General features: G+C 41.2%; 1 protein-coding gene across 1 annotated transcript in view; it reads left to right on the top strand.

The window, feature by feature from the left end:
* SPON1 (spondin 1) overlaps positions 1-27,252 on the top strand; it is a 310,818-nt gene that overhangs the window by 8,045 nt on the left and 275,521 nt on the right. The window contains exon 2 of the mRNA XM_002822007.4: positions 12,277-12,383. Coding sequence (XP_002822053.3) covers positions 12,277-12,383 — 107 coding nt within the window. The remainder of the gene's footprint in view (positions 1-12,276; positions 12,384-27,252) is intronic.

Here is a 27,252-nt window from a genome sequence, read left to right as displayed (position 1 = left end):
CATCTGTGGGGCAGGAGTGTGGGCAGGTGGGCAGAGTCACAGCAGGATGAACCAAATGGTGATTCTAGGTGCTACAGGAAGCTCTTTTCTCCTCCTCTTCCTCCTCCTCCTCCTTGTTCTCCCCCCAACTCCTGCCAACACTGTCCTTTGAATTTTCCAAATACGCTAAGCTCATTCCCTCCCCAGGGCCTTCATCCTTGCTCTTCATGCCTGGGGTGATTGTCCCCAGATCGTTGCATGGCTGACTCCTTGTCTTTTAAGGGAATCTCTTTAAAGAGGCTGTTCTAACTACCAATTTATGTTTCCCATCACTTTCGCCTGATTTTGTTTTCTTCATAGCCTTAAACACTCTCTGAAATTCTCTCGTTTATTATCTGCCTCCTACAGCTAGAATACAAGCTTTATGAGAGCAAAGACTTTGTCTTTCTTATTTGCCATTTTATCTTCAATTCCCAGAACAGTGCCTGGGCATAGCAGGCATTAAATCATTATTTGTTGAAAAAAATAAAGTGTCACTGAAGCCCCAAGAACCCTGGTGTGAGCTCTCTAAGAGAGCTGGATGGAGGAAGGGGAAGTTATTTGTCTCTCAGCCAGAGAGAAAGGTGAGCACCCAAGGGATGGTGGACAGGAGGCAAGGAGCTCCAGGTGGTGGCAGCAGAGAGAAAGGATGCCCAGTGCCGCAGGGGCATTGGCCAGAGGCTGAGGGCAGATGGTCTGTGTCCAGAGTGCAGACCACTGGGAGGGAAGAGAGAGCAGTTGCATCATGGTGGAAGCTGAAACGCTGCTGCGGCGTGAAAAGCAGAGCAACAGCAGGCAAAAGGGCAGAGGCAAGGGGCTGCCATCCTCAGAAACTGGCTCTGAGAAACTGGCTCTGAGTATCTGGAGAAGTAGGCCTGAGGGGATTATTGAGCCATCAAACCTAGACATCAGTTATTAAAGTGACTTTCCCTAGAACCAGCACGTTGTGGAGTCATTTGTAGTACTTTCCAAACCTAGCTATGCCTTTGGAGAGTGCAAAAACTAAACTAAAATTTAATTTAATTAAAAAAAGTTCCTGGGCCCCACCCTAACAAAAGGCTGGATTCCAGGAATCTTATATTCTTCTTTCTTTTTTCACTCTTTTAAAGGAAAATAATGAGACACAAAGAAAAGATGGTCCTTTTCCTATGAGCATGCTTCCCCATCACCACCTCTCCTAGCCCCAGCCCCAGCCTCCCACACACTTTAGCACCTGGTCACATCATTGCCCTATCCTGTTACTATGGGACACACTCATTTAGTGACTAGTGGAATATCCTCAAAGCCAACATGACTGCAGCATTTCCTGCTTGGCAGTAGGGTGATGGGGAGAAGAGAACCATGAGTTTTCCTTAGGTGGCCACACTCACAGACTGGCGAAGCTTGAGCCAGGGCTGACTTGCTTGTACTTCTCTGCCACCAAAGTCTGCCTCCCATGTAACTTTCACACATCTGTCTAAGGTTATGTCCTTTGGAATCAAGGAAAATAAGGTCCCCCTTGGGCCATATGTCAGCCCTTGAGATGTTTGTGAATAAATAGCTGTTATGGCTTCTCTTCTGACTAAAATGCCCCATTTCTTTAACCATTCTTTGTGGGTTGCAGTTGCTTGCTCCCTTGTACTTTGTGCCCCAGATGTGGTCTGTTAGGGGCAGGACATGATAGACTGATTATCTCCTTGTCCTGGACATTGTGGTTGTGTGAAGCTTGCCAGGTCTTGTGTTTGCTATTTTGGCAGCTGTGCCGTAGTCTGGAATCACACTGAGCTTGCAGCCAACTCAAATTCTTGCAATTTTCTGGAAGGCCTGCTTCCCTCTTTAATAAACTAGACTGGTGAAAATGGTCCTTGAACATAAAATTTGACATGGTTTATCGTTAGATTTAATCCAGCATGTTTGGATCCATCCCTGTAGCTGTCAGCCATTCATGAATCTGTATTTGGTCACTGAGTGATTTATGCACATAATCTAATTTTGGGTTATGCACAGTGTTGATAAGAAGGTCTTGTAAGTCTTTATCAATGAAGTTGATACGAACATTGAGCAACTCAGAGTCTAGGATAGAGCCCTCTGACATTCCTTAGAGTCTTTCCCTAAAGCTGATATTTAGCTAAATAGTTTTGAAGTCAAGAGATCTGCTGTCATCCCAATGACATTTACATACCAACTGCCACCCCCACCATAAGCCACCTCAGTTTAGTTCTGAATACTGTTTCCTGAGCCTGCTGGTGATTCTTATAGCTTAGGCAGAGTGTTTTCTTTCTTTGCTTCAAAATTAGTCAGGACTCTTTCCACTGCAAGTAATAGGAACAAAGTCAACCTAACTAAAGCAGAAAAGGGAATGCACTGATTCCCGTATTTGCAAAGCCCAGGGGTAGCTCTTGCTTCAGGCATAAATGGGTCTACTGACTCAAATGGGGTCATTCCATCTCTCTCTCTCTCTGTCCCCCGTTCCCTCCTTCGCTCTCTATCTTTTTTGTCCCTTGCTTCCACCTTCTCTGTCTTGCTCCTTCCATCCTCAATCTCTTGGCTGTGTTTTGTCCTCATTTTTTCTTACTACAGATAAACTTTCTCCAAATGACAGGGAGGATAGCTGCCAGCAAGCTTCAGTGAAAATCCTCTTAGCTCATCCTGTGACTAAAAGAAAAGCCCCTTTCCTTCTAACTACAAACTGAAACATCCCAGGGAAGATTGTGATTAGTCCAGTGTGGGTCCCATGCCCAGGGCAATGGCATGGAGATAGACTGGATCTGGATCACAGTTACTTTTGTGACTTGATATTTGAGGAGGGAGGATGAACTGTGATTGGAAGCCCCAGTGACCATAGGGTCAGAGTAGGGGCAGCAGCGGGGGTCCCCCAGAGCTTCCTGCCCTCATCCACATTCCCAGCTATGTTCTCTTGGCTGACACATCTCTACCTCCCCAGAGGCATCCTTCCCATTATTCCTCCTGCTATCCACATGTTGTTCAGCTCAGGACCCATTCATCTGGCTCTGAGCTTTTCCACGACGAGGTCACACAATGGGGAAAAGATTAACTTTTATTGAGCTGCTGCAATGTGCTTCATTGCATTATCTCCTTGAATCCTCATGACAAATCCACGAGATGATAATTATGATCCTTATTTCACAGAGGAGACTGATTTATTTTTTAATATATTTTATTGATTTAGCGAATGTTTTTATATACTTCCTATTACCAATTCATTAATTGTCATGATGACAGCAGGAGGTAAATACTATTAAATATTACTGCTGTTTTACAGGTAAGGACATGTAGACAAGGAGAGCTTGAGTAACTTGCCCAAAATTACACATAATAAACAGCGAAATTTGAACCAAGTCTGTTAGCTACGTCTGTTATAGAAAAATGACCCTTACAAATTTAAGTATGCATGATCTTCAGTTTGAGTGGGAGAAACTTCATCTCTGCTTGGGAATGCTGAGAGCACTGGCTGCAGAAGGCCATCCAGGGGAACGGCATAATCCAACCCCACCATCCTCACCTGCTCACTTTTGGATTCTCAGTCTTGCCTTCCAGTCTTCCAGGTCATCACCAGCAAATCTTTTCTTGCCTGACCCTGGCTAGGTGGCCTGAATTACTGTGCCAAATTTTTAAATAGAAATATATGAGTTGCAGCTCCTCAGAGCTCTGGAAGTTGTGCAGAATAGAAAGGGGAACACTGTGACTAACTTAATGTCCCAACAGTCTTTATAACTCCATGTTATAAGTTAAAGCAGAAGCTGACGTGCATTGTGGTTGAGATGTGTAGCAAGACTGGGGCATTTCAGTAACACATAGCAGGTGGATGGCAGGGGCTGGCCATAGGATGGAGCTGGGACTCAGGGTCTTCTCATTGAGGTTGGAGTTCTATTAATAATTCTGAAACCCAAGAGACAGAGTGTGGAGGAAGATGGAACTGGACAAGATCCAGTGAGGGTAATAGGCATAGAAGATGAATTTGGGTAATAGTTTATTAGAGTTTTTGTTAGAAGGTTGACACACCAACATTTGAAAGACCCAGAAAGCTATTTGGTAATTAGGTAGGGTAAGTATACCCAAGGATGGAAAGAACTCTGCCCTGTGTCGGGATTTGAGGCCAGGCTCTAGTGTGAAATATCAGTCTTCATATAAATAAGGCAGGCCTTTGTTACTGATGTGGCTTTTAGGGCAAAGCTGTAATTCAATAATTACACAACCTCCAGCCTGATCTTCCTAAACCATAAATCTGAATATGAAATTTCCTAGCTCAAGCCCTTCAGTACTGCCTCATCCCCCCACCCCAGGGTGATATCCACACTTCTTATCAAGGCATTGAAGGCCTTTGATCGTCTTCCCCCTGCTTATCTTCCTCACCAAGCCTTTTATCACACCCTTCCTCCCAGAATGCAACTTATGAAATACAGAATCAGTTCTGGTTTCCAGGGCCAAGACTGGCCCATCACGCCTTTCTGCTACATGGGATGCTGTTGATTCCCTTGTCCACTGGATAAACTCCTATTCTTCATTCAACTTACAACACAGACACTACCTCCTCCTTGAAGCCTCTTCGAATTCACCCAGATAGACGCAGATGTTCTCTCCTCTGCAACCCCAGAACACATTGTTCATACCTCCATAACACACTTTACATGTTATAAAAAATATCTGTTGATATATTTTTTCCCCCAGGTACTAGACTGTGTGCTCCTAGAGAGCAGAGGCCATGTCTTTTTTACTCTGTGTCTCCAGGGATGTAGCACTGAGCTAGTGTAGACCAAATGCTCAGTAAAGATAAAAGGATGAGGGAGGTTGGCGTATTGTTCAAGGGAACTTTGGAAAAGGGACCAGAATAGGAATGAAAAAACTATGCATTTAAGACAAATAAAACCTTTTTTGTTCATTCATTCAACAAGTACATATTGAGCATTTACTACGTGTAAAGTGGTATGCTAGATGCTAAAGATGCAGTGGAGTGCAAGACAGAATTTGTTTCTGCACTCATGGAGAGTACGGGTTATTAGGGGAGACAAGCATTTAACAAATAGTTTCATAAACACATATTGAACTAAAATTGGGTGAGAGATATTCCAGAAAAGAGGTATTGTGTGGGGGTGAAAGGGGCAGGGAAGTCCTCACAGGGCACTCTATTTTGAGTGTCATGGGCTGTAGGAAGCCTTGGTTTATTATAAGGACTTACCCAAATCTCCCCATAACCTGAACTTGTAAGAATCGTCCCCAAAGCCAATTCTCTCCATTGCAATCCTCCCGGTGGTCCTTCATTGGCACCTACTAGAGTTTTCTTTGGAGGTTCAATCATTGTTCCTGAGGACCAGCTCTTTGAAACACATTGTTGGGTAATCAGCCTGATGAGCATTATCATCTTTTATCATAATCACAAATTTCACCATAATCTTCATCCCCAATATCACCATCACCACTCACCACCATCACCATCACCATCATAAATACTACCACCATCATTAACGTCATCATCCCTTAAAATTCTTGAACACTTTACATGTTCCAGGCACTGGGATAAATATTTATTTAACTCTACGTTCCTATAAGAAAGGTAATATCATCAACCTCTTTTTAAAAATAAGGAAATAGATTAAGTAATTTACCAGAGATCACATAAGTGGTAGCTCTGGGATTCTAATCCTAAATGTTTGCTCTTAATCAGTTCCCTGTATGTACTCACAAGATGGCTCTGAATGGAATTCCTTTTTTTTAATCCTTCATAAGCATTTTTCTTTAATTTCTTGGATCTCTTAATAGCCTCTCAGGGGAGACAATTGGGAGGAGTCATTAGAGAGAAGATTCTATTATTTACTGCCAAGCAGTCATTTTAGGTTATTACTGGGACTCAGAACACACTGCACATTTGTGCCTTTCAGAAGGAAGTTGTATAATGAGGTTCTCTGGAAAGATAGAGTCTCCTCTATTCCTTCAAATTATACTATGTAACAACATCATCACCAGTGATAATTATGGATTAAAACCCCACACTGAGTTCAGCTTCCAGAGCCTCCATCTCATGTGTTATATTTAATAGGGTAGTGTACAACCTTAGTTTCCTAGAACCTACTGGAATGCAGTATTATGGGAAGCTGAGTTTATGATTAGCCCTTTAAGCACACTGCACAGATGTACAAAAGTTTGGATATTTATCATTCAGAAACATTGTTTAGGAATCTTTTAATCAAAATATAACTTACATAAGGAAAAGTTTACAAATGATAGAGTGTGGTGAATGATCACATGTTGAATATACTCATGTAACCAGAACCCAGATCAAGAAACAGATCATGACTAGCTCTTCAGCAGCATCCCTTATGCTGCCTCCACGTTGCACTCCCTCCCTTTCCTGTACATGTTACTACGGTCCTGACCTCTAGCACCATGAATTACTTTGCCTGTTTTTGAGCTTTATGTAAATATATATAAATGTAATCATACCATTTGTATTCTCTTGTGCCTGTCTTCTGTCACTTGAGATTATGTTTGTGAGATTTATCCATGTTGCATGTGGCAGTATGTGTTCATTTTCCTGACTATGAGGCATTTGGTTATATGAATATGCCACAATTTATATACCTATTCTAGGGCTGATGGGCATTTGAGTATTTCCACTTGGATGCTACTACAAATAATTGTGCTACTAATATTCTTATAGGTATCTTTGGTGCATATATATATGCATTTCTGTTGATTTAAGATGGTATTGCTGGGTGATAGGGTAAGAGTATGTTCAGCTTCAGTAAACACTGCCAAAGAATTTAGCAGCAAAATTGCTAATTTTCACTTCTATCAACAGTGTGTGAAAGTTCTAGTTAACATCACTGGATATTGTTAATTCTTTTAAATTTAGCCAAACTGTAAGATATGCAGTACTATTTCATTGTAGATTTAATTTTTATTTCCCTATTGACTAATGAGGTTGAGAGCCTTTGCATATGTTTATTGGCCATTGGGAACCTTCTTTTGTGAAGTATTAGTTTGTGCATTTGTCTTTCTTTTTTTTCTTCTGTTGAGTTGTCTGTCTTTTTCTTATTGATCTGAAATAGTTCTTTATATATTTTAGATAAAAGTCAGTTTCTGGTTACATGGTTGCAAATATCTTCTTTGACACTGTGACTTGCTTCTTCACTCTTAATGGTATCTTTTGATAAGCAAAAGTTTGATATCACCCCATTTATATATCTTCTCCTTTATTGTTAGTGCTTTTTTATGCTCTATGTAAGAAATCTTTCTTACTCCAAGGTCATTCGCATTTTATTTCATGCTGCCTTCTTAAAACTTTGTTTTGCTTTTCACATTTAGCTGTACAATCTATGTGGAATTTACTCTGTGTATGATGTGAGTTAAGGGCCAAGATTTACCTTTTTCTACATGGTCATTCAGTTGTCCTAGCACCACTTACTGAAAAGATTATCTTTTCTCCATTGCTCTGATGTATTAGGTTGGTGCAAAAGTAATTGAGGTTTTTGCCATGGCAAAACCATTAATGGCCAAAACTGCAATTACTTTTGCACCAACCTAATACATCCTTTGTCATAAATCAAACTTCTGTGTATTTGTGGAACTTTCCCGGACCCTAAAGTGGTCAACTGGCCCATTTTTTTCTTATCTTGCTGTAGTCCACTGGCTTAGTTTCTGTAGCTGCATAAGTCTTAATATCTGGGAGTATAAGCCCTTCAATTTTGCACTTCTTTCATTAAGATTGTCTGGGACAAACTTGGCCCTTTGCATTTCCATATAAATTTTAGAACCAGTTTGTCAATATCACAAAGAGCATACTGGGATTTTAATTTAGATTGATGAAACCTATAGATCAATTTGAGGATAATTGACATCTTTAGCAACACTGAGCCAACCAGTCTATGAACACTCGAGTAAATTTAATTGCACATCAACTCCGCACTGGTCACTGTGCTGAGCTCAGATGGGTTCTTACCCTTGAAGGTCTTACAAATGTGTAAAGAAACACATAAACACAAAATATAATCTAATTTGATACTCTTATCACTGATAATAATGAGTTCATATTTACTAAGGACTTTACACATATTACTTCATTTATACCTTGCACTGATACTTTGAGGTAAGTGCTGTTACTATGCCCATTTTGTAGGTATTTTTGATTTCAGTAGAGTCCAAGAGAAAGAGCACCCAGGTCTTTATGGGGAAATCAGAGGAAACATCACACAAAGGGTGGAGATTTGGCTGATTTCTGAAGTTTGCAGAATGGAGGAGCTTGACCATTCCAAGGTATATGAGTAGCTTGTGAAAAAATACAATAGGGCAACATGACATGGATTTTCAGGAAACTTCTAGAGAGTGAATCCAAGGATTGAAATGTAGTATGGCAGGGGAATGGGAGCATGGTTAGTGAAGCTGGAGAGGCAGAGCCTGAGGGCTTCTTGGTCTGTGGAGTTTGAGCTTTGTCCTGGAGGCAGTGGCTGTGGAGCAGGGATTATCTGTCTGGGTTGGGGTTCCCCGGAGGCTGATCGTATTCATTTCCTAGGACTGCTGTACAAATTACCATAAATTGGTGGCTCGAAACAACATAAATTTATTCTCTCATATTTCTGGAGGCTAGACATCTGAAATCAAGGTATCTGGCAGTGTTGTTTTCTTCTGGAGGGCTTTGAGAGAAAGTTGGTTCCATGCCTCTCGCCTGGCTTCTGGTGGTTGTCAACAGGCCTTAGCTTTCTGCGGCTTGTAAATGCATGGCTCTAATATCTGCCTCTGTCATCTCGCAGCATTCTTTCCTGTGTGTCTCTGTGTCTTTTCTTATAGGGACGTAAGTCATATGGGATTTAGGGCCCACCTGAATCCAGCATTACTTCATCTTAACAAACTGCATCTGCGAAGACACTATTTCCAAATAAGGTCACATTCCCAAGTATGGGTTAGAACTTCAACATATCTTAAACCATAACACAAGCCTCAGATGAGGATTCAGATGCAAGTGATTCTTTTAAGGAAGTGCTCCCAGGGGAAACTAGTAAGCGAGTGGGGGAAGCAGGACAGCAACTGGGAAGGTGTCCTGCCAGCCTGTGATCCCAAGCATGGTCCCTTCAGGTAGTTTCAGTCAGATCCTGTGGGGCCATTTTGGAGTGTAAAGTGCCTCTAAGAATTGTCCTTACCTGAGGCAAGGCAGCTGGACCTTTCATCTTAGGCAGAGTAGGCTCCAGTAACCTGAGGACCAGGGACACAAGAGCCACAGGTGCTGGCCACGGGAAGCAGAAATATGTTAGTGCCAGGGTCACATTAAAATGGTAAAAAGGTATTTGAGGAAATCTGGGTAGAGTATCCTTACTGTTTGTTACTTTGTCTGTTCCCTTTCCTCCAGAATTGTGTATAATGGCCTTGAAGACCACCCACCCTCACCCTAGAGAGTCTAAGACTGCTTTTTGGCTGGCCGTCTGTCCTTCAGAGATTCCCAGCTCTGTCCCCTGACAGCATAACCACCATTTTTTTGCTTGACACTGAACACCACACTTTTCTTACTCTTCTTTGCTTTATTGTGCTTTTTTTCCCCTCATTCCTTATTTTTTATTTTTATTTTTTCTGACAGAGTCACACTCTGTCACCCAGGCTAGAGTGCAGTGGTGCAATCTCAGCTCACTGCAACCTCCACCTCTTGGGTTCCAGCAATTCTCCTGCCTCAGCCTCGTGAGTAGCTGGGATTACAGGCATGTGCCACCATGCCCAGCTAATTTTTTGTATTTTTAGTAGAGATACGGTTTCGCCATGTTGGCCAGGCTGGTCTTGAACTCCTGGCCTCAAGTGATCCACCCACCTCGGCCTCCGAGAGTGCTGGGATTACAGGAATGAGCTGCTGCACCCAGCCCCTTCTTCCTTTTTTTCTATCTGACCTTTTATAGACATCAGTAGCACCTTTACTTTTATGGGATGAACCGGCCAATCACAGCATGTCATTTACCTTCTTCATGTCTTAGAGTTCTTTCTTGTGCCATTCTGTTGGTGGCTCAAGGGCAGCTGCTACATTATCCAAGATAGTGGTTTTATTTGTTGGAGTTTTAGGGCACTTCATTTTCAAGGCTAAAACTAGTTTAAGGAATTTGGAAGACTAAATGCTCCTCTTCAACAGGAGACTGCATATCATATTCACAAACATTATATGTCAAATGAATTGATTTTTTAAAGTTTAAAAACTTAATGATCAGTCAATATTTGTGGAAGATCCATAACATGATGAATATATTCGCTTTGTGAAGTCATGGGTATAGTGTTAAACTGGGGAGAGTGGGCCTTCAATTCTGACCCTAAGTTGCCCACTGGATGATTTTATGATCTTAGGTGTGTCTGTTGACCTTTCTATGTTTTACTTTCCTATCCGTGAAATTGGAGGGCTGAATTAGAAGATACTTGAGATCTCTTGAAGTTCTAATAGTCTATAACTCCATATCTAATGTCCAGAATCTTAGCACTTTTATGCAGGCAGTAAAGTAATTTAAATCCCAATTTACATCAATTTAAAGAAACTTGAATTGAACATCTATTAGATGCCAGGCTCTGTGCTAGGTTCTGGGGATAAAAAGAGAATGAAAACCCAGCCCCTCTCCTGTATTAGCACAGTCCAGTGGAGAAGGTGAATCAACAAAGAATTGCAATTCAGTGCAAAAAAATACTGCAATAAAAGATTTCCATCTCAGGAGACTGGGGGTCCAATGGGAGGGAGGACCACCATTGCCTTGTTGAGAAGGCCCTTGAGCTAGATTTGTTTTTGTTTTTGTTTTTGTTTTTTGAAATGGAGTCTCACTCTGTCACCCAGGCTGGAGTGCAATGGTGCAATCGCGGCTCACTGCAAGCTCCACCTCCCAGGTTCACACCATTCTCCTGTCTCAGCCTCCGAAGTAGCTGGGACTACAGGTTCCCGCCACAATGCCCGGCTAATTTTTTGTATTTTGATTAGAGACGGGGTTTCATCGTGTTAGCCAGGATGGTCTCGAACTCCTGACCTTGTGATCCACCCGCCTCGGCCTCCCAAAGTGCTGGGATTACAGGCGTGAGCCACAGTGCCCGGCCGAGCTAGATTTTAATGGAAAAATCGTTCCCTGGGTAGATGTAGGAAGGAAGAGTATAACAGACTTAATAATTCCAGCTGCTGTAACAGGTGGCCCTCCACAACATAAGTTTATTTCCAGCTCATGCAAAGTACAGTATGGATGTTTCTGGTCAGTAGGTGATTTTCTGTGGGGTTGTTTATAATCCCCAGTTTCCTTCCCTCTTGTGGTTCCATGGTCCTCCTCCTGGGACATCAGAGTCTTCTGCTGGACCCTGCATTAAGCAGGCAAAGACAAGAAAGTGAGAGTGCTGGGTCATGTGGAAAGCTTGTACAGGTCAGGCTTGGAAGTAGAGTAGAGCAGTACTCCCTTATCCGATGTTTTGCTTTCTGTGGTTTCAGTTACCTGCAGTAAACTGTGGTCCAAAATTATTAATTGGAAAATTCCAAAAATAAACAATTCATAAGTTTTAAATTGCATGCTGTTTTAAGTATTGTTATAATGATTGTGTCTTATTAGTTATTGTTGATTACCTACTGTGCCTAATTTATAAATTAAACTTTATCATATGTATGTATGTACATATGTATGTATGTAAAGGAAAACCATAGTAAGCATAGGGTTTGGTACTATCTATGATTTCAGGCATCCATGTGGGGTCTTGGCATGTCTCTTGGCCTTATCTACAGGGGGCTACTGTATATCATGTCTGTCCATGACTTCCACTGGCAGAACTTGGTTATAAAGCTGACTTAACTGCAAAGGAGGCTGGGAAATGTGGTGTAGCTGTTTCCACAAGAAAAATGAAATATGTTTTGAAGAACACAAGGCAGCCTCTGCCACAAAGGTCATCCTACAGGATTTTGTGCTGTGAAGAACTAGTTTTCTCTTGGGCCAATCTAATGGAAGTGTAATGTTAGACAATTGTCAAGATTGAGTTTCTGACCAGGGACTATCTTTATCAAATTGTGGTTATTGGGAGAGAGCTCACCACATCTCTGGTTGGTTCAAGAATCCGCAAGTAAGACAGCAGCTCAGATATTTAACAGGTTCTGAAATGTAAGAGGGAGCTGGGTGAAGAGGGTAAGAGTTCTCACCTCAATGGATGAAGGCCTCACCACTGTCCACGGCCTCTGTAACTCACAGATCTGGGATATTGATGGAGAACTCAGGTCTATCCCATTTGACAAATGGACAATAATTGATTCTTACACTTAAAACCTGCTTTCTTCTCTCTCTGCAGTAACACTTTCAGCTGCTCCTCCCTCCTACTTCAGAGGATTCACATTAATTGCCCTCAAAGAGAACAGAGAGGGTGATAAGGAAGAAGACCATGCTGGGACCTTCCAGGTAAGACCCTGCCTGGGCTTATTCAGTGGCCCTCCCTGCCCTGGAAGGTAGAGGCTGGAGAGGTACAAGTGTCTCAGGTGGCTTCCCATGCAGTCCCTTGACCATTGGCCAGCTGGGGCAGGTCCATTTGAAAGGGTCATCATGGAGCAAGCAGCAAATGCTGCCGCACACCTATCTGAGCAAGGTTGGCTACTAGGCAGGCCTTGCTTTGTCTCAGCAGATCACGGGGCTCTTCTCTGGGCCCACAGTGTCCTTCAGCAGCCAAGCGTGAGGAGAGCACTTGTAGCCCTGGCTAGGCCTGGCTGTTTTGCCTGCACAGGCATTTCGTGATTGACTGGTTAATTCTCAAGTGTAAACGGAACAAGAGCTCGGGACCGCCAGGCTGGAGGGAGTTCAAAGAACAGGAGAAGGACTATTAAGGGAATGTAGAGATTGATTTATGAGGGAAGATTAAAAGAATTAAACATGCTTTACTTGGCCAAATGAACAGGGCCGAGTTTAAGAGGTGGTAATGGTCTTTAAATGTCAGTCCTCACAGAACAGCCTCCTCAAGGGGAAGCTTCGTTTGACTTTGCATGAAAGGGCACACTAAGACAAAAGTGGGGCAAGAAAAGAAAGGGAATCGCACAGACAAGGACCCTGACAGTGAGTCATATTTCACTGTGGAATATTCTTCCAAGGGAAGTGGTAGGAACGTCATCCCCTTTCAGAGGTTTAGAAAAGAGTCGGCAAGTTGTCAGAACACATCCCAGAAGGACTGGAGTGATCCTAGGAGGAGGCCTGGCCAAATTTGCTGTAATTACTTCTCATCTCAGATTTCCATTGTTCTGGAATTCATTTTTATCTGGCATTTGCAAACTAAGAAGAAAAAAACTCAGAAAGAATACTTATACCCATAGCTGGCTGCTGGAGACTCTGCTACAATTTGTGGGCTCCGTGGAGGACCCTGACCCAAATACCTCCCTTATCCAAAGGCATCTTTTAATCCTTGTGGCCAGGTTGTAATTTTTAATCCTGTGATTTAAATTATTTTTCTGCTTTCTGGGATTCTGGGTTTTGGGCCTGGTGAGACTTAATTCCACACTCACTGTAATGTCCTTCTATGGCAAAGAACCTCTTGGCATGTATCTGAAAGTGTGACCCAATAATAATACTAGCAACAGCCAATATTTGTCGGGTACATACCATATGCCAGACACTATGCTAAGTGCTTTACTTTATCTTAGTTTATCCTGTCTTTGTTTAGTTTATCTTTGTTTAACTCTCAAAACAACCCTAGTACGTAGGAACTATTATCCCCATATTTGGACCAGGAAATTGAAACTAGAGAGATTAAATCACTTGCCTAAGCTTGTTTAGTGCTTGTTTTAGTCCATTTTGTGTTTCTATAACAAAACACCTAACCCTAGATAATTTATAAACAATAGAAGTTTATTTCACTTACTTGACATGAGACTGGGAAGTCTCATATCAAGGTACCTGCATCTTATGAGGGCCTTCTTGCTGCATTATCCCATGGGGAAAGGCAGAAGGGTAAGAGAAGGTGAGAGCAAGAGGGGGCCAAACTCACCTTTATAACAAATCCACTCTCAAGATAACTAATCCACTCCCATGATAACCACAATCCATTCACAAAGGTAGAGCCGTCACGACTTCATCACCTCTTATTAGGCCCTACCTCTCAATACTGTTGCATTGGGGATTAAGTTTCCAACACATAAACTTTGGGGGACACATTCAAACCATAGCAGCATTGTTCTGGCTAAATTCAGTAAGTTGATAGTCTTCTCTGACTCACAGTTGTTTCTGCTTAGCTTAATCCTTGTTCTTGCAACCGATTGGTGAATACAGGGCCCTGCTCATAGTGGGCAGTGCATAAATATTTGCTGAATGAGTGGATGAACATTTGACTCTTTCTGCTAGTGTCCATACCTCAGTCCTATTTGGGACTGTTGTTGAACTCCCATCTCTGTATGCATCCTCCCTTCCTCCTCTTGGAGCTTCAGACATCCTCTCTTGTTACACAGCAGTGGTTCTCAGAATGCAGTCTCAGGACCAGCAGCATCAGCAACACCTAGGAACTTGTTAGAAATGCAAAATCTCAAGCCCATCCAGACTTACTAAATCAGAAACTCTGAGGATGGGGCCCTCACAACCTGTGTTTTAACAAGCCTTCAGGGTGAATCTGATGCATACTCAGATTTGGGACCCATTATTCTAATGAGACATAGACCAGCCCATCTAACGGGATGTCCTCCATCATCACATCAACACATCTGTCTGTTCCTATCTATTCTCTCATTGTTTCCACCAGCCCTAGAGAGATCAAAGTGGGATAAGAATATGAAAATGCCTAGCATATGATAACGACAATAGCTAACACTTAAATAGTGCTTGTGTGCCAGATACTGTTCTGAGTGGTTTACATTTGTTAACTGAGTTTATCTTCAGAGTGGCATGATGAGGTAAGCATTATTATCCTATTTTCCACAGAAGAGAAACTTGTGGCAAAGAACAACTAAGTAACTTTCCTAAGATGCCCAGCTCTAAGTGATAAAGCTGGGGTTCAAACCCCAGCAGTCTGTCTCTGGGTACCTGCCTATGACCACTGTGTATGCCATCTCTCAGTATATACCTGTTAAATGAAAAAATAAGGGCCCACTATGACTTTTATGACAGTCTCTGTGCCAGGTGCTTTATATGCATTAGCCTTTTTTTCCCCCCTTAATTCTTGTAGCAACCTTGTGTGGTCAGTATTGTTATCTTCATTTTTCAGATGATGAAACTGAGTCCCCAAGGAGTTCAGTAAGTTGACCAGGACAGTCCAGCATCTCAAGGGTCCAAACACTGTGCCAGTTTCTTATTTCTCAAACATTATCTCCTCACCCCTGCCCTGCCCTACCCTTGTGCCATCAAAATGCACACTCCACTTGGGTTCCAGTTGTCTCAGAGATTTGGGGGAAGGAATCATAGCCCATGCCCCTCATCTTACTTCACCTGCTTCTATGATATGTGGCCCCCATGCTGTCCCTTCCAAATCTATCATGAAAGTATTTTCTCTCTGTACCAAAGCTGTTATCTTTGGAGTCATTGATTTATTCAGCAGCATTTGTTGAGTGCCTGCTGGGCGCTAGGCACTCAGTTAGGCATTGGGGATAGGGTGGTGAGGAAAACAGAGATAGTCCTCATGAAGCCTAAGGAGTCCTCCTTGTCACCATCCCATAAACTGACCTCTGTTGCTGAAAGTCAGCAAGTCATCCATTGAAACATAAGCAAACAATCAGAAAGGACAAATGCCATTGTAATTAAATATATATATATATATATATATATAGTGATTTAACAAATAGATAAAGACTTTTGTTTAACACCTTCACTTCAAATATGATGACTTTGAGAGCTTAACAACAACCACAAAATTCTAATACTCATTCATTGATACATAATATTTAACATATTTGTTGGATACGTGTGATATTGTTATATATATAGAATGTGTAATGATCAAGTCAAATATTTGAGGTATCCCATCACTTTGAATATTTATCATTTCTATGTGTTAGGAACAATTCAAATACTCTCTTCTTGCTACTTTGAAATACACAATACATTGTTGTTAACTATAGTCACTCTGAATATATATTTTTTTAAGTTCTGGGGTACATGTGCAGAACGTGCAGTTTTGCTACATAGGTATACATGTGCCATGGTGGTTTGCTGCACTCATAAACCCGTCACCTACATTAGGTATTTCTCCTAATGTTATCTCTCCCCTAGCCCCCGACCCCCCGACAGACCCTGGTATGTGATGTTCCCCTCCCTATGTCCATGTGTTCTCATTATTCAACTCCCACTTATGAGTGCGAACATGCGGTGTTTGGTTTTCTGTTCTTGTGATAGTTTGCTGAGAATGATGGTTTCCAGCTTCATCCATGTCCCAGCAAAGGACATGAACTCATCCTTTTTTGTGGCTGCATAGTATTCCATGGTGTATATGTGCCACATTTTCTTTATCCAGTCTATTATTGATGGACATTTGGGTTGGTTCCAAGTCTTTGCTATTGTGAATAGTGCTGCAGTAAATATATGTGTGTATGTGTCCTTATAGTAGAATGATTTATAATCCTTTGGATGTATACCCAGTAATGGGATCGCTGGGTCAAATGGTATTTCTAGATCTAGATCCTTGAGGAATCACCACACTGTCTTCCACAGTGGTTGAACCAATTTACACTCCCACCGACAGTGTAAAAGCGTTCCTATTTCTCTACATCCTCTCCAGCATCTGTTGTTTCCTGACTTTTTAATGATCACCATTCTAACTGGCATGAGATGGTATCTCATTGTGGTTTTGATTTGCCTTTCTCTAATGACCAGTGATGATAAGCATTTTTTTTTCATATGTCTGTTGGCTGCATAAATGTCTTCTTTTGAGAAGTGTCTGTTCATATCCTTTGCCCACTTTTTGAAGGGGTTGTTTGTTTTTTTCTTGTAAACTTAAGTTCTTTGTAGATTCTGGATATAAGCCCTTTGTCAGATGGATAGATTGCAAAAATTTTCTCCCATTCTGTAGGTTGCCTGTTCACGCTGATGGTAGTTTCTTTTGCTGTGCAGGAGCTCTCTAGTTTAATTAGATCCCATTTGTCTATTTTGGCTTTTGTTGCCATTGCTTTTGGTGTTTTAGACATGAAGTCTTTGCCCATGCCTATGCCCTGAATGGTATTGCTCAGGTTTTCTTCTAGGATTTTTATGGTCCTAGGTGTTACATTTAAGTTTCTGATCCATCTTGAGCTGATTTCTGTACAAGGTGTAAGGAAGAGTTCCAGTTTCAGTTTTCTGCATATGGCTAGCCATTTTTCCCAACAACATTTATTAAATAGGGAATCTTTTCCCCATTGCTTATTTGTGTCAGGTTTGTCAAAGATCAGATGGTTGTAGATGTGTGGTATTATTTCTGAAGACTCTGTTCTGTTCCATTGGTCTATATATCTGTTTTGGTACCAGTATCATGCTGTTTTGGTTACTGTAGCCTTGTAGTATAGTTTGAAGTCAGGTAGCATGATGCCTCCAGCTTTGTTCTTGCCCAGGATTGTCTTGGCTATTGTGGGCTCTTTTTTGGCTCCATATGAAGTTTAAAGTAGTTTTTCCCAATTCTGTGAGCAAAGTCAGTGGTAGCTTGATGGAGATAGCATTGAATCTATAAATTACTTTGGGCAGTATGGCCATTTTCATGATATTGATTCTTCCTATCCATGAGCATGGAATGTTTTTCCATTTGTTTGTGTCCCCTCTTTTGTCCTTGAGCAGTGGTTTGTAGTTCTCCTTGAAGAGGTCCTTCACATCCCTTGTAAGTTGTATTCCTAGGTATTTTATTCTCTTACTAGTAATTGTGAATAGGAGTTCACTCATGATTTGGCTCTCTGTTTGTCTGTTATTGGCGTATAGGAATGCTTGTGATTTTTGCACATTGATTTTGTATCCTGAAACTTTTCTGAAGTTGCTTATCAGCTTAAGGAGATTTTGCGCTGAGTGGTTTTCTAAGTATACAATCATGTCATCTGCAAATAGAGACAATTTGACTTCCTCTCTTCCTATTTGAATACCCTTTATTTCTTTCTCTTTCCTGATCGCCCTGGCCAGAACTTCCAATACTATGTTGAATAGGAGTGGAGAGAGAAAGCATCCTTGTCCTGTGCCGGTTTTCAAAGGGAATGCTTCCAGTTTTTGCCCATTCAGTATGATATAGGCTGTGGGTTTGTCATGAATAGCTCTTATTATTTTGAGATACATTCCATTAATACCTAGTTTATTGAGAATTTTTAGCATGAAGGGGTGTTGAATTTTACTGAAGGCCTTTTCTGTATCTATTGAGATAATCTTGTGTTTTTCGTCATTGGTCCTGTTTATGTGATGGATTACGTTTATTGATTTGCATATGTTGAACCAGCCTTGCATCCCAGGGATGAAGCTGACTTGATCGTGGTGGATAAGCTTTTTGATGTGCTGCTGGATTTGGTTTGCCAGTATTTTATTGAGGATTTTCACATCGTTGTTCATCAGAGATATTGGCCTGAAATTTTCTTTTTTTGTTGTGTCTCTGTCAGGTCTTGGTATCAGGATGATGCAGGCCTCATACAATGAATTAGGGAGGATTCCTTCTTTTTCTATTGTTGGGAATAATTTCAGAAGGAATGGTACCAGCTCCTCTTTGTACTTCTGGTAGAATTCAGCTGTGAATCCATCTGGTCCTGAACGTTTTTTGATTGATAGGCTATCAATTACTGCTTCAATTTCAGAACTTGTTATTGGTTTATTCAGGGATTCAGCTTCTTCCTAGTTTAGACTTGGGAGGGTTTATGTGTCCAAGAATTTATCCATTTCTTCTAGATTTTCTAGCTTATTTGCATAGAGGTGTTTATAGTATTCTCTGATGGTAGTTTGTATTTCTGTGGGATCAGTAGTGATATCCCCTATATCATTTTTTATTGCATCTATTGATTCTACTCTCTTCTTTATTAGTCTGGCTAGCAGTCTATTTTGTTGATCTTTTCAAAAAACCAGCTCCTGGATTCATTGATTTTTTTGAAGGGTTTTTCATGTCTCTGTCTCCTTCAGTTCTGCTTTGATCTTAGTTATTTCTTGTCTTCTGCTAGCTTTTGAATTTGTTTGCTGTTGCTTCTCTAGTTCTTTTAATTTTGATGTTAGGGTGTCAATTTTAGATCTTTCCTGCTTTCTCTTGTGGGCATTTAGTGCTATAAATTTCCCTCTACACACTGCTTTAGTGTGTCCCAGTGATTCTGGTATGTTGTGTCTTCGTTCTCATTGGTTTCAAAGAACATCTTTATTTCTGCCTTAATTTGGTTATTTACCCAGTAGTCATTTAGGAGCAGGTTGTTCAGTTTCCATGTAGTTGTGCAGTTTTGAGTGAGTTTCTTAATTCTGAGTTCTAGTTTGATTGCACTGTGGTCTGAGAGACAGTTTGTTATGATTTTTGTTATTTTGCATTTGCTGAGGAGTGTTTTACTTCCAATTATATGGTCAATTTTAGAGTAAGTGTGATGAGGTGCTGAGAAGAATGTATATTCTGCTGATTTGGGGTGGAGAGTTCTGTAGATGTCTATTAGGTCTGCTTGGTTCAGAGCTGAGTTCAAGTCCTGAATATCCTTGTTAATTTTCTATCTCGTTTATCTGTCTAATATTGACAGTGGGGTATTAAAGTCTCCCGCTATTACTCTGTGGGAGTCTAAGTCTCTTTGTGGTCTCTAAGAACTTGCTTTATGAATCTGGGTGCTCCTGTATTGGGTGCATATATATTTAGGATAGTCAGCTCTTCTTGCTGCATTGATCCCTTTACCATTCTGTTATGCCCTTCTTTGTCTCTTTTGATCTTTGTTGGTTTAAAGTCTGTTTTATCAGAGATTAGGATTGCAACTCCTGCTTTTTTTTTTTTTTTTGCTTTCCATTTGTTTGGTAAATATTCCTCCATCCCTTTATTTTGAGCCTATGTGTATCTTTGCATGTGAGATGGGTTTCCTGAATACAGCACACTGATGAGTCTTGACCCTTTATCCAATTTGTCAGTCTGTGTCTTTTAATTGGGGCATTTAGCCCATTTACATTTAAGGTTAATATTGTTATATGTGAATTTGATCGTGTCATTATGATGCTAGCTGGTTGTTTTGCCCGTTAGTTGATGCAGTTTCTTCATAGTGTCAATGTTATTTACCATTTGGTATATTTTTACAGTGGCTGGTACCAGTTGTTCCTTTCCATGTTTAGTGCTTCCTTCAGGAGCTCTTTTAAGGCAGGCCTGGTGGTGACAAAATCTCTCAGCATTTGCTTGTCTGTAAAGGATTTTATTTCTCCTTCACTTGTGAAGCTTAGTTTGGCTGGATATGAAATTCTGGGTTGAAAATTCTTTTCTTTAAGAGTATTGAATATTGGCCCCCACTCTCTTCTGGCTTGTAGGGTTTCTGCAGAGAGATCTGCTATTAGTCTGATGGGCTTCTCTTTGTGGGTAACCTGACCTTTCTCTCTGGCTGCCCTTAACATTTTTTCCTTCATTTTAACCTTGGTGAATCTGACAATTAATGTGTCTTGGGGTTGCTCTTCTCGAGGAGTATCTTTGTGGTGTTCTCTGTATTTCCTGAATTTGAATGTTGGCCTGTCTTGCTAGGTTGGGGAAGTTCTCCTGGATAATATCCTGAAGAGTGTTTTCCAACTTGGTTCCATTCTCCTCGTCACTTTCAGGTACACCAATCAAACATAGATTTGGTCTTTTCACATAGTCCCATATTTCTTGGAGGCTTTGTTCGCTCCTTTTTATTCTTTTTTTCTCTAATCTTGTCTGCTCTCTTTATTTCATTAAGTTGATCTTTAATCACAGATATCCTTTCTTCCACTTGATCGATTTGGCTATTGAAACTTGTGAATGCTTCAGGAAGTTCTTTTGCTGTGTTATTGAGCCCCATCAGGTCATTTATGTTCTTCTCTACACTGGTTATTCTAGTCAGCAATTCTTCTAACCTTTTTTCAAGATTCTTAGCTTTCTTGCATTGGGTTAGAACATGCTCCTTTAGCTCGGAGGAGTTTGTTATTACCCACCTTCTGAAGCCTACTTCTGTCAATTCATCAAACTCATTCTCTGTCCAGTTTTGTTCCCTTGCCGGTGAGGAGTTGTGATCCTTTGTAGGAGAAGCAGCATTCTGGTTTTTGGAATTTTCAACCTTTTTTTGCTGATTTATCCCCATCTTTGTGGATTTATCTACCTTTGGTCTTTGATGTTGGTGACCTTCGGATGGGGTCTTTGAGTGGACGTCTGTTTGTTAGTTTTCCTTCTGACAGTCAGGCCCCTCTGCTGCCAGTCTGCTGGAGTTTGCTGGAGGTCCACTCCTGACCCTGTTTACCTGGGTATCACCAGCGGAGACTGCAGAACACAAAGATTGCTGCCTGATCTTTCCTCTGGAAGCTTCATACTAGAGGGGCACCTGCCAGATGCCAGCCAGAGCTCTCCTGTATGAGATGTCTGTCGGCCCCTACTGGGAGGTGTCTCCCAGTCAGAATACACGGGGGTCAGGGACCCGCTTGAGGAGGCAGTCTGACTCTTAGCAGAGCTTGAACGCTGTGCTGGGAGGTCCACTGCTCTCTTCAGAGCCATCAGGCAGGGCCGTTTAAGTCTGCTGAAGCTGCACCCATAGCTACCTCTTTCCCGAGGTGCTCTGTCCCAGGGAGATGGGGTTTTTATCTATAAGTTCCTGACTGGGGCTGCTGCCTTTTTTTCAGAGATGTCCTGCCCAGAGAAGAGAAATCTGGCAGTCTGGCCACAGCAGCCTTGCTTGGCTGCAGAGGGCCCCACCCAGTTCAAACTTCCCCGTGGCTTTGTTTACACTGTGACCATAAAACTGCCTACTCAAGCCTCAGCAATGGTGGACGCCCCTCCCTCCACCAAGCTCCAGTGTCCCAGGTCCATCTCAAACTGCTGCTGTGCTGGCAGCGAGAATTTCAAACCAGTGGATCTCAGTTTGCTGGGTTCTGTGGGTGTGGGACCTGCCAAGCCAGACCACTTGGCTCCCTGGCTTCAGCACCCCTTTCCAGGAGAGTGAACGGTTCTGTCTCGCTGCTGTTCCAGGCGCCACTGGGGTATGGAAGAAAAGAAGTCCTGCAGCTAGTTCGGCATCTGCCTAAATGGCCACCCAGTTTTGTGCTTGAAACCCAGGGCCCTGGTTGGGTAGGCACCAGAGGGAATCTCCTGGTTTGTGGGTTGTGAAAACCGTGGGACAAGCGCAGTATCTGTGCCAGAGTTCCTCAGGCTCAGTCCCTCACGGCTCCCCTTGCGTAGGGGAGAAAATTCCCTGACCCCTTGCTCTTCCTGGGTAAGGTGACGCTCCATCCTGCTTTGGCTTGCCCTCTGTGGGCTGTACCCACTGTCCAACCAGTCCCAGTGAGATGAACCAGGTACCTCAGTTGGAAATGCAGAAATCACCTGCCTTCTGTATCGATCTCACTGGGAGCTGTAGACCAGAGCTGTTCCTATTCAGCCATCTTGCCAGCCTCCCCTAAATATTCTTTAAATTTGGTTAAAGATTACATTTGTGGCTCTAAAAGTGACTTTGAGAGAGGGTTACTTTGCTTCTTTATGAGTGAATCCTTATACAGAGAACACAGACTCACGAAATACAAACACAATAAAAGCAAATTTTAATGCTGTCTTTGCACTTCCTTAGACTTAGTGGAGAGGGAATGGGCTTCCTAGTACCAGGGAGAATAAGAGTTACAGCTCTCACCTCTCCAAAGAAGGCCGAGGAAAAGGGGGTGGGGCTACCTGCTCTGGCCCCAACAGCAGGTTCCCGCACAGCAGCATTGGCACACACTAGATATCAGAAGACACAGAGCCTCTCTTTGATGAGATAGCTGATTCGATGAAAGTGGCAAGGAACTCAGGGACCCAACTGCCTGTGCAAAAGTAACCCACCAATCGTTAAAAATTATATTACCAAAAACTGCTCCTTGGAATGCTGTGGCTCAGCCAGCTGCCCAGCTCACTCTCTTGCCTCCTTCAGGTCTCTGCTCAGCGGTCCCTTTCCAGTGAGGCCTGCCCTGATTGTCCTATTAGGCACTTCATTCCTCCTCCCATCCCTGAGCTAGACTCTTTCTCTCTCTCCCCAACTTAGTGTTTTTCCATTGCATTTATTGCCACCTGGCATGCTATTTTACTTATTAACTTGTGTGTTATCTGTCACCTTCCACTGAACTATAAGCTCTACAGGGCGGGATTTTAATCTGTCTCTCTTCAGAGTATCCCTGGCAGCAACTATGCCCAGCACAGGGTAGGCACATGAATATTTAGGGACAGAATTTTAAGCGCAGTATTTGCACTAAAATTTAAGCTGCTAATTTATAATACTATTCATTGCCTTGTTTTATTTTTAATTTAAGGCCTTCAGGTATCAACTAGTTTAGGTAACACTCTGCCAATCAAAGCAAAGAAGTCTCAAAACAGAAGGATATTTGTCTGAGAAGAGCAGATCAACACCATACAAACAAGTATCTTTTAATAGTCTTTTACATTCATAATCACCTGTTTTTAAACTATTTTTGTCATCTCTACATTAGCAATAAATATTTAGTGGCATTTAATGGGTTCTGAGCCACATTAGAACCTAAAAGGCCTTTTGACATACTTTTCTAAAAATAAAATGCTATTGCAAGCTTGTTCTCAGGAATTGTCTCGTTACACTAACGTAAGCTTAATCAAGCCCCTTATAAGATGTTAGGATTTTTAAAACTGCCATTCACTATTATAAATAATGGAGTAGAAACAATTTCCTGCATAAAACCTTTTCTCATTTGGTATTGTTCACTAGGACAGGTTCCTAGAAGTATAATCACAAATGCAAAGGATCTGGACATTTTTTATGGTTCTGATGTGTATTGCCAAGATGATCCCCCAATCCCCACACACAAAAAAAACCCTGCACTCAGCAAAATGGAACATGGGCATTCCATCATGGAAGTCATGGCCACTGATGTGAAGGGAAACAGACATATGAGATCAGGACTGGGAATCACAAGATTTGAGCAGGTTAAATTGATAGATCAAATCTAGCAAGATGAAAGCTAACGGAGGAAGAGAGAAACACAGAAAACCACCTACTTGGATCCAAATAACCAATTGCACAAGTACAAGATGAGAGATTTGGATTTATGGCAGCGCATTAAACAAACAACAATAACAAGAAAAATACTGTAGAACTTTCAGTTGCCGGTAAATAAGTTAAGAATGAATCATCCATGAGATAGCATCACAGAAAACTCATGAGGTCTTTGGATGTATCATAGGAGCATAGTGGCTAGAACACAGGATTTTGATTTTCTTATGAGATTCTTATGCCATTCTGAGAGAGCCCACAATATTCCTTTTCTTTCTCTATGTAGTATACCTTTCAGTGGATGAATATTGGAATATAAAATATACAGTATTTTCTTTCTTTCTTTCATTTGTTCATTCAAGTATTTCCATAACATTCATAGTACCCAGTTATTTTTCTTCAGAGTAGTTATTAAAACTTATAATTATTTGTAGGATTATTTGTTTAATATTACTCTGTTCCACCAAACTGTAGGGCAAAACCATGTCCATTTCATTCACTGTTGTATTTCTAACAACTAGCACTGTGAGTGTTACATAGTGGACACTCAGTGAATATAGTATGTGCTGACATGAATTAATGCACTAATGACCAGCTATGCAAAATGCAACATACTAGGCTCTGTGGATATGGAGATGAATAAATAAGACATGGTATATTAGTCTGTTTTCACACTGCTATAAAGATACTACCTGAGACTGGGTAATTTATAAACAAAGAGGTTTAATTGACACAGTTCTGCATAGCTGGGGAGGCCTCAGGAAACTTACAATCATGGTAGAAAGCAAAGGGGGAGCAGGCACCTTCATAAGGTGGCTGGAGAGAGAGAGCAAGACAACAAAGTGCCACACTTTAAAACCATCAGCTCTCGTGAGACCTGACTCACTTATCACGAGAACAGCACGGAGAAAACCACCCCCATGATCCAATCACCTCCCACCAGGTCCCTTCCTCGACATATGGGGATTAAAATTTGAGATGAGATTTGGGTGGGGACACAGAGCCAAACCATATCACATGTTCCCTGGTATTAGGAAGTCAAAGTCTACAGAAGAACTTTCCAGTTCAGTATTTTATGTACACTGGTGGATCACAGGTTGAAGGAGAACCCAGACATGTATTTCCCTAGATATTAGGGTGGCCTCCTCTGTTTACTCTGGGGAAATACTACCATTTTCTATATGTGACATAGAGTCAAGAGACCTGTTAGAAAGAACTATATTGCAGCCTGCTAGGTGCTAAAATTGCTGCATCTGTGCAGATAAGAAAACAATCGTTTGCAGAAAGTGGGTAGTGAGTGCTGATTTGGGAGCACAGAAAGGACATTTACAGAGACAATAACCTTTGAGCTATCTCTTAGAGTGGTTGAAATTTCAACTGGACAAGGAGTGAAGAGTGTGTGTGAAGACCACTTTATTTTTGCCTCACACTTCTATTTTAAAATTTGCCATATTTTAATGTTTTACTATATCTTCTTTAACAAGCATCTAGAGCCTCACAAGGGCCTAGTAAAAGTTTTTTTTTTTTTTTTTTTTTTTAATAAGAAATGAACCAGGGGATAAATGACATTCTGTGCCTTCCCCTTCCCTTGAGGAACTCACTTGGTGTAAAATGCCTCTGTAGAGCTATAATGCACAAACAACACATTTTAAAAGCGATGTCAATACCTCTTTCTTGACACTTAGTTTTCTTGCTTAAAATTGCCATGTGAAAAGTCATTTGTAAGAAGCACAAGAAGCAATGTGCACTGTGAGTGCCTGGGATGGACATTGGGTCCTCACACTTCTGCAGCCTTGGTCTCCAGTGCCTGCTGCCAGAAAAGATGAAAAATCATTTTCCTTCCCAGCAAGAAAGCCTGAGTCTGGGAACCAGAGGCATTATTAAGACTTCAGCATCACTCCCCTCAACAGAGCACACTTGTGTTTTGTGTTTAAAATACAGAAAAGGATAAATACAGAGAAAGATAAAAAAGAAATGAAAATATGTCATTTTATAATCTAGATATAATCATTAACATTTGGGTATATTTCCTTCCAGGTTATATATTATATAGAAAACAAAATTGTATATATAAATGTATGTATATATATATATGTGTATATATATATATACACACACACATACACACACACCCCCATATATATATATATATATATATAATTTTTGAACAGAATATTGGAACCATTCTCTATATAGGGTTTTATATCCTGTTTTATTTTTATGAACATTATATTGTGAACATATTTCAATGAAATTAAATGTTCCACATGATTTTTAATGGCTTTGTAATACTCCATCATACTGTTGAATTATAATTTATTCCAAGATTCCTCTATTATTGGCAAGATAGGTGGTTCTAATTTTCTTTTCTTTACTTTTATATAAAACACTGCAGTGAACACCATAACACATAAATCTTTGCAACTGTATTTGCTTATGATAAAAGCAAAGATTTATGCATCTGTATTTGCTTATGAAAAATGAAATTATAGGGTCAAGCTAAAGTTTCTCTCTCTGTAAGTACTCACATGCATGTATGCACACATGTATATGCATATATGAGCTCTATTTCTGGAGGCAGCCATTTGGGTTTTGACAGTGTTAATGGTGGGCACACAGGTTAGCATCACAGTAGAAAGTATTCCTATTTTCAGGCTGCTCTAACTACTCAGAAAGGACCGTGCATCTAGCTTAGCTTTGCTATTTAAAATATACAGCGAGTATGTGGAAAGACTTTGGGTTTTGGAATCATTAGATCATCAGACTAGGAGTCAAATTCTGCCCTACTAGCTAAGTCAAGAAGTCGCTTAATTTATCTGAAACTTACTTAGTCCCTTCATCTACAAAATAAGCATGATCAAAATAAAATAATGTATGTAAAATGCCCAACACAGTGCCTGGACATAAGGGACCCTCAATCAATGCCTCCTACTTCTGAGCCAGCAGCCTAGGGTGCATTTTCCACATTTCTGTTCACAATGAATCATAAACTCCATTCCTTGGGCATTTGTGGACCACTAAGGAGCACAGCTGAATCTTGTCAAAGGTGTAACTACTAGCTATCTTTCCAACTCCACAGGTGAGGAGAGAGACAGGCTTCTCTAGTTCATTCTATCTTTATTGTAATAGGATTGGGATGGCTATAAAATAAAATGAAAAATTTATGTTATGGATACATGATATGCAAACAAAATCTGTTCAATGTGGGTGGTTGGCTGGGC

Source organism: Pongo abelii, chromosome 9 (assembly GCF_028885655.2).
Source record: "Pongo abelii isolate AG06213 chromosome 9, NHGRI_mPonAbe1-v2.0_pri, whole genome shotgun sequence".
NCBI classification, from domain to species: Eukaryota; Metazoa; Chordata; class Mammalia; order Primates; family Hominidae; genus Pongo; species Pongo abelii.
The sequence above is the reverse complement of the archived record's forward strand: the minus strand, read 5'-3'. Positions and strand labels throughout refer to the sequence as shown.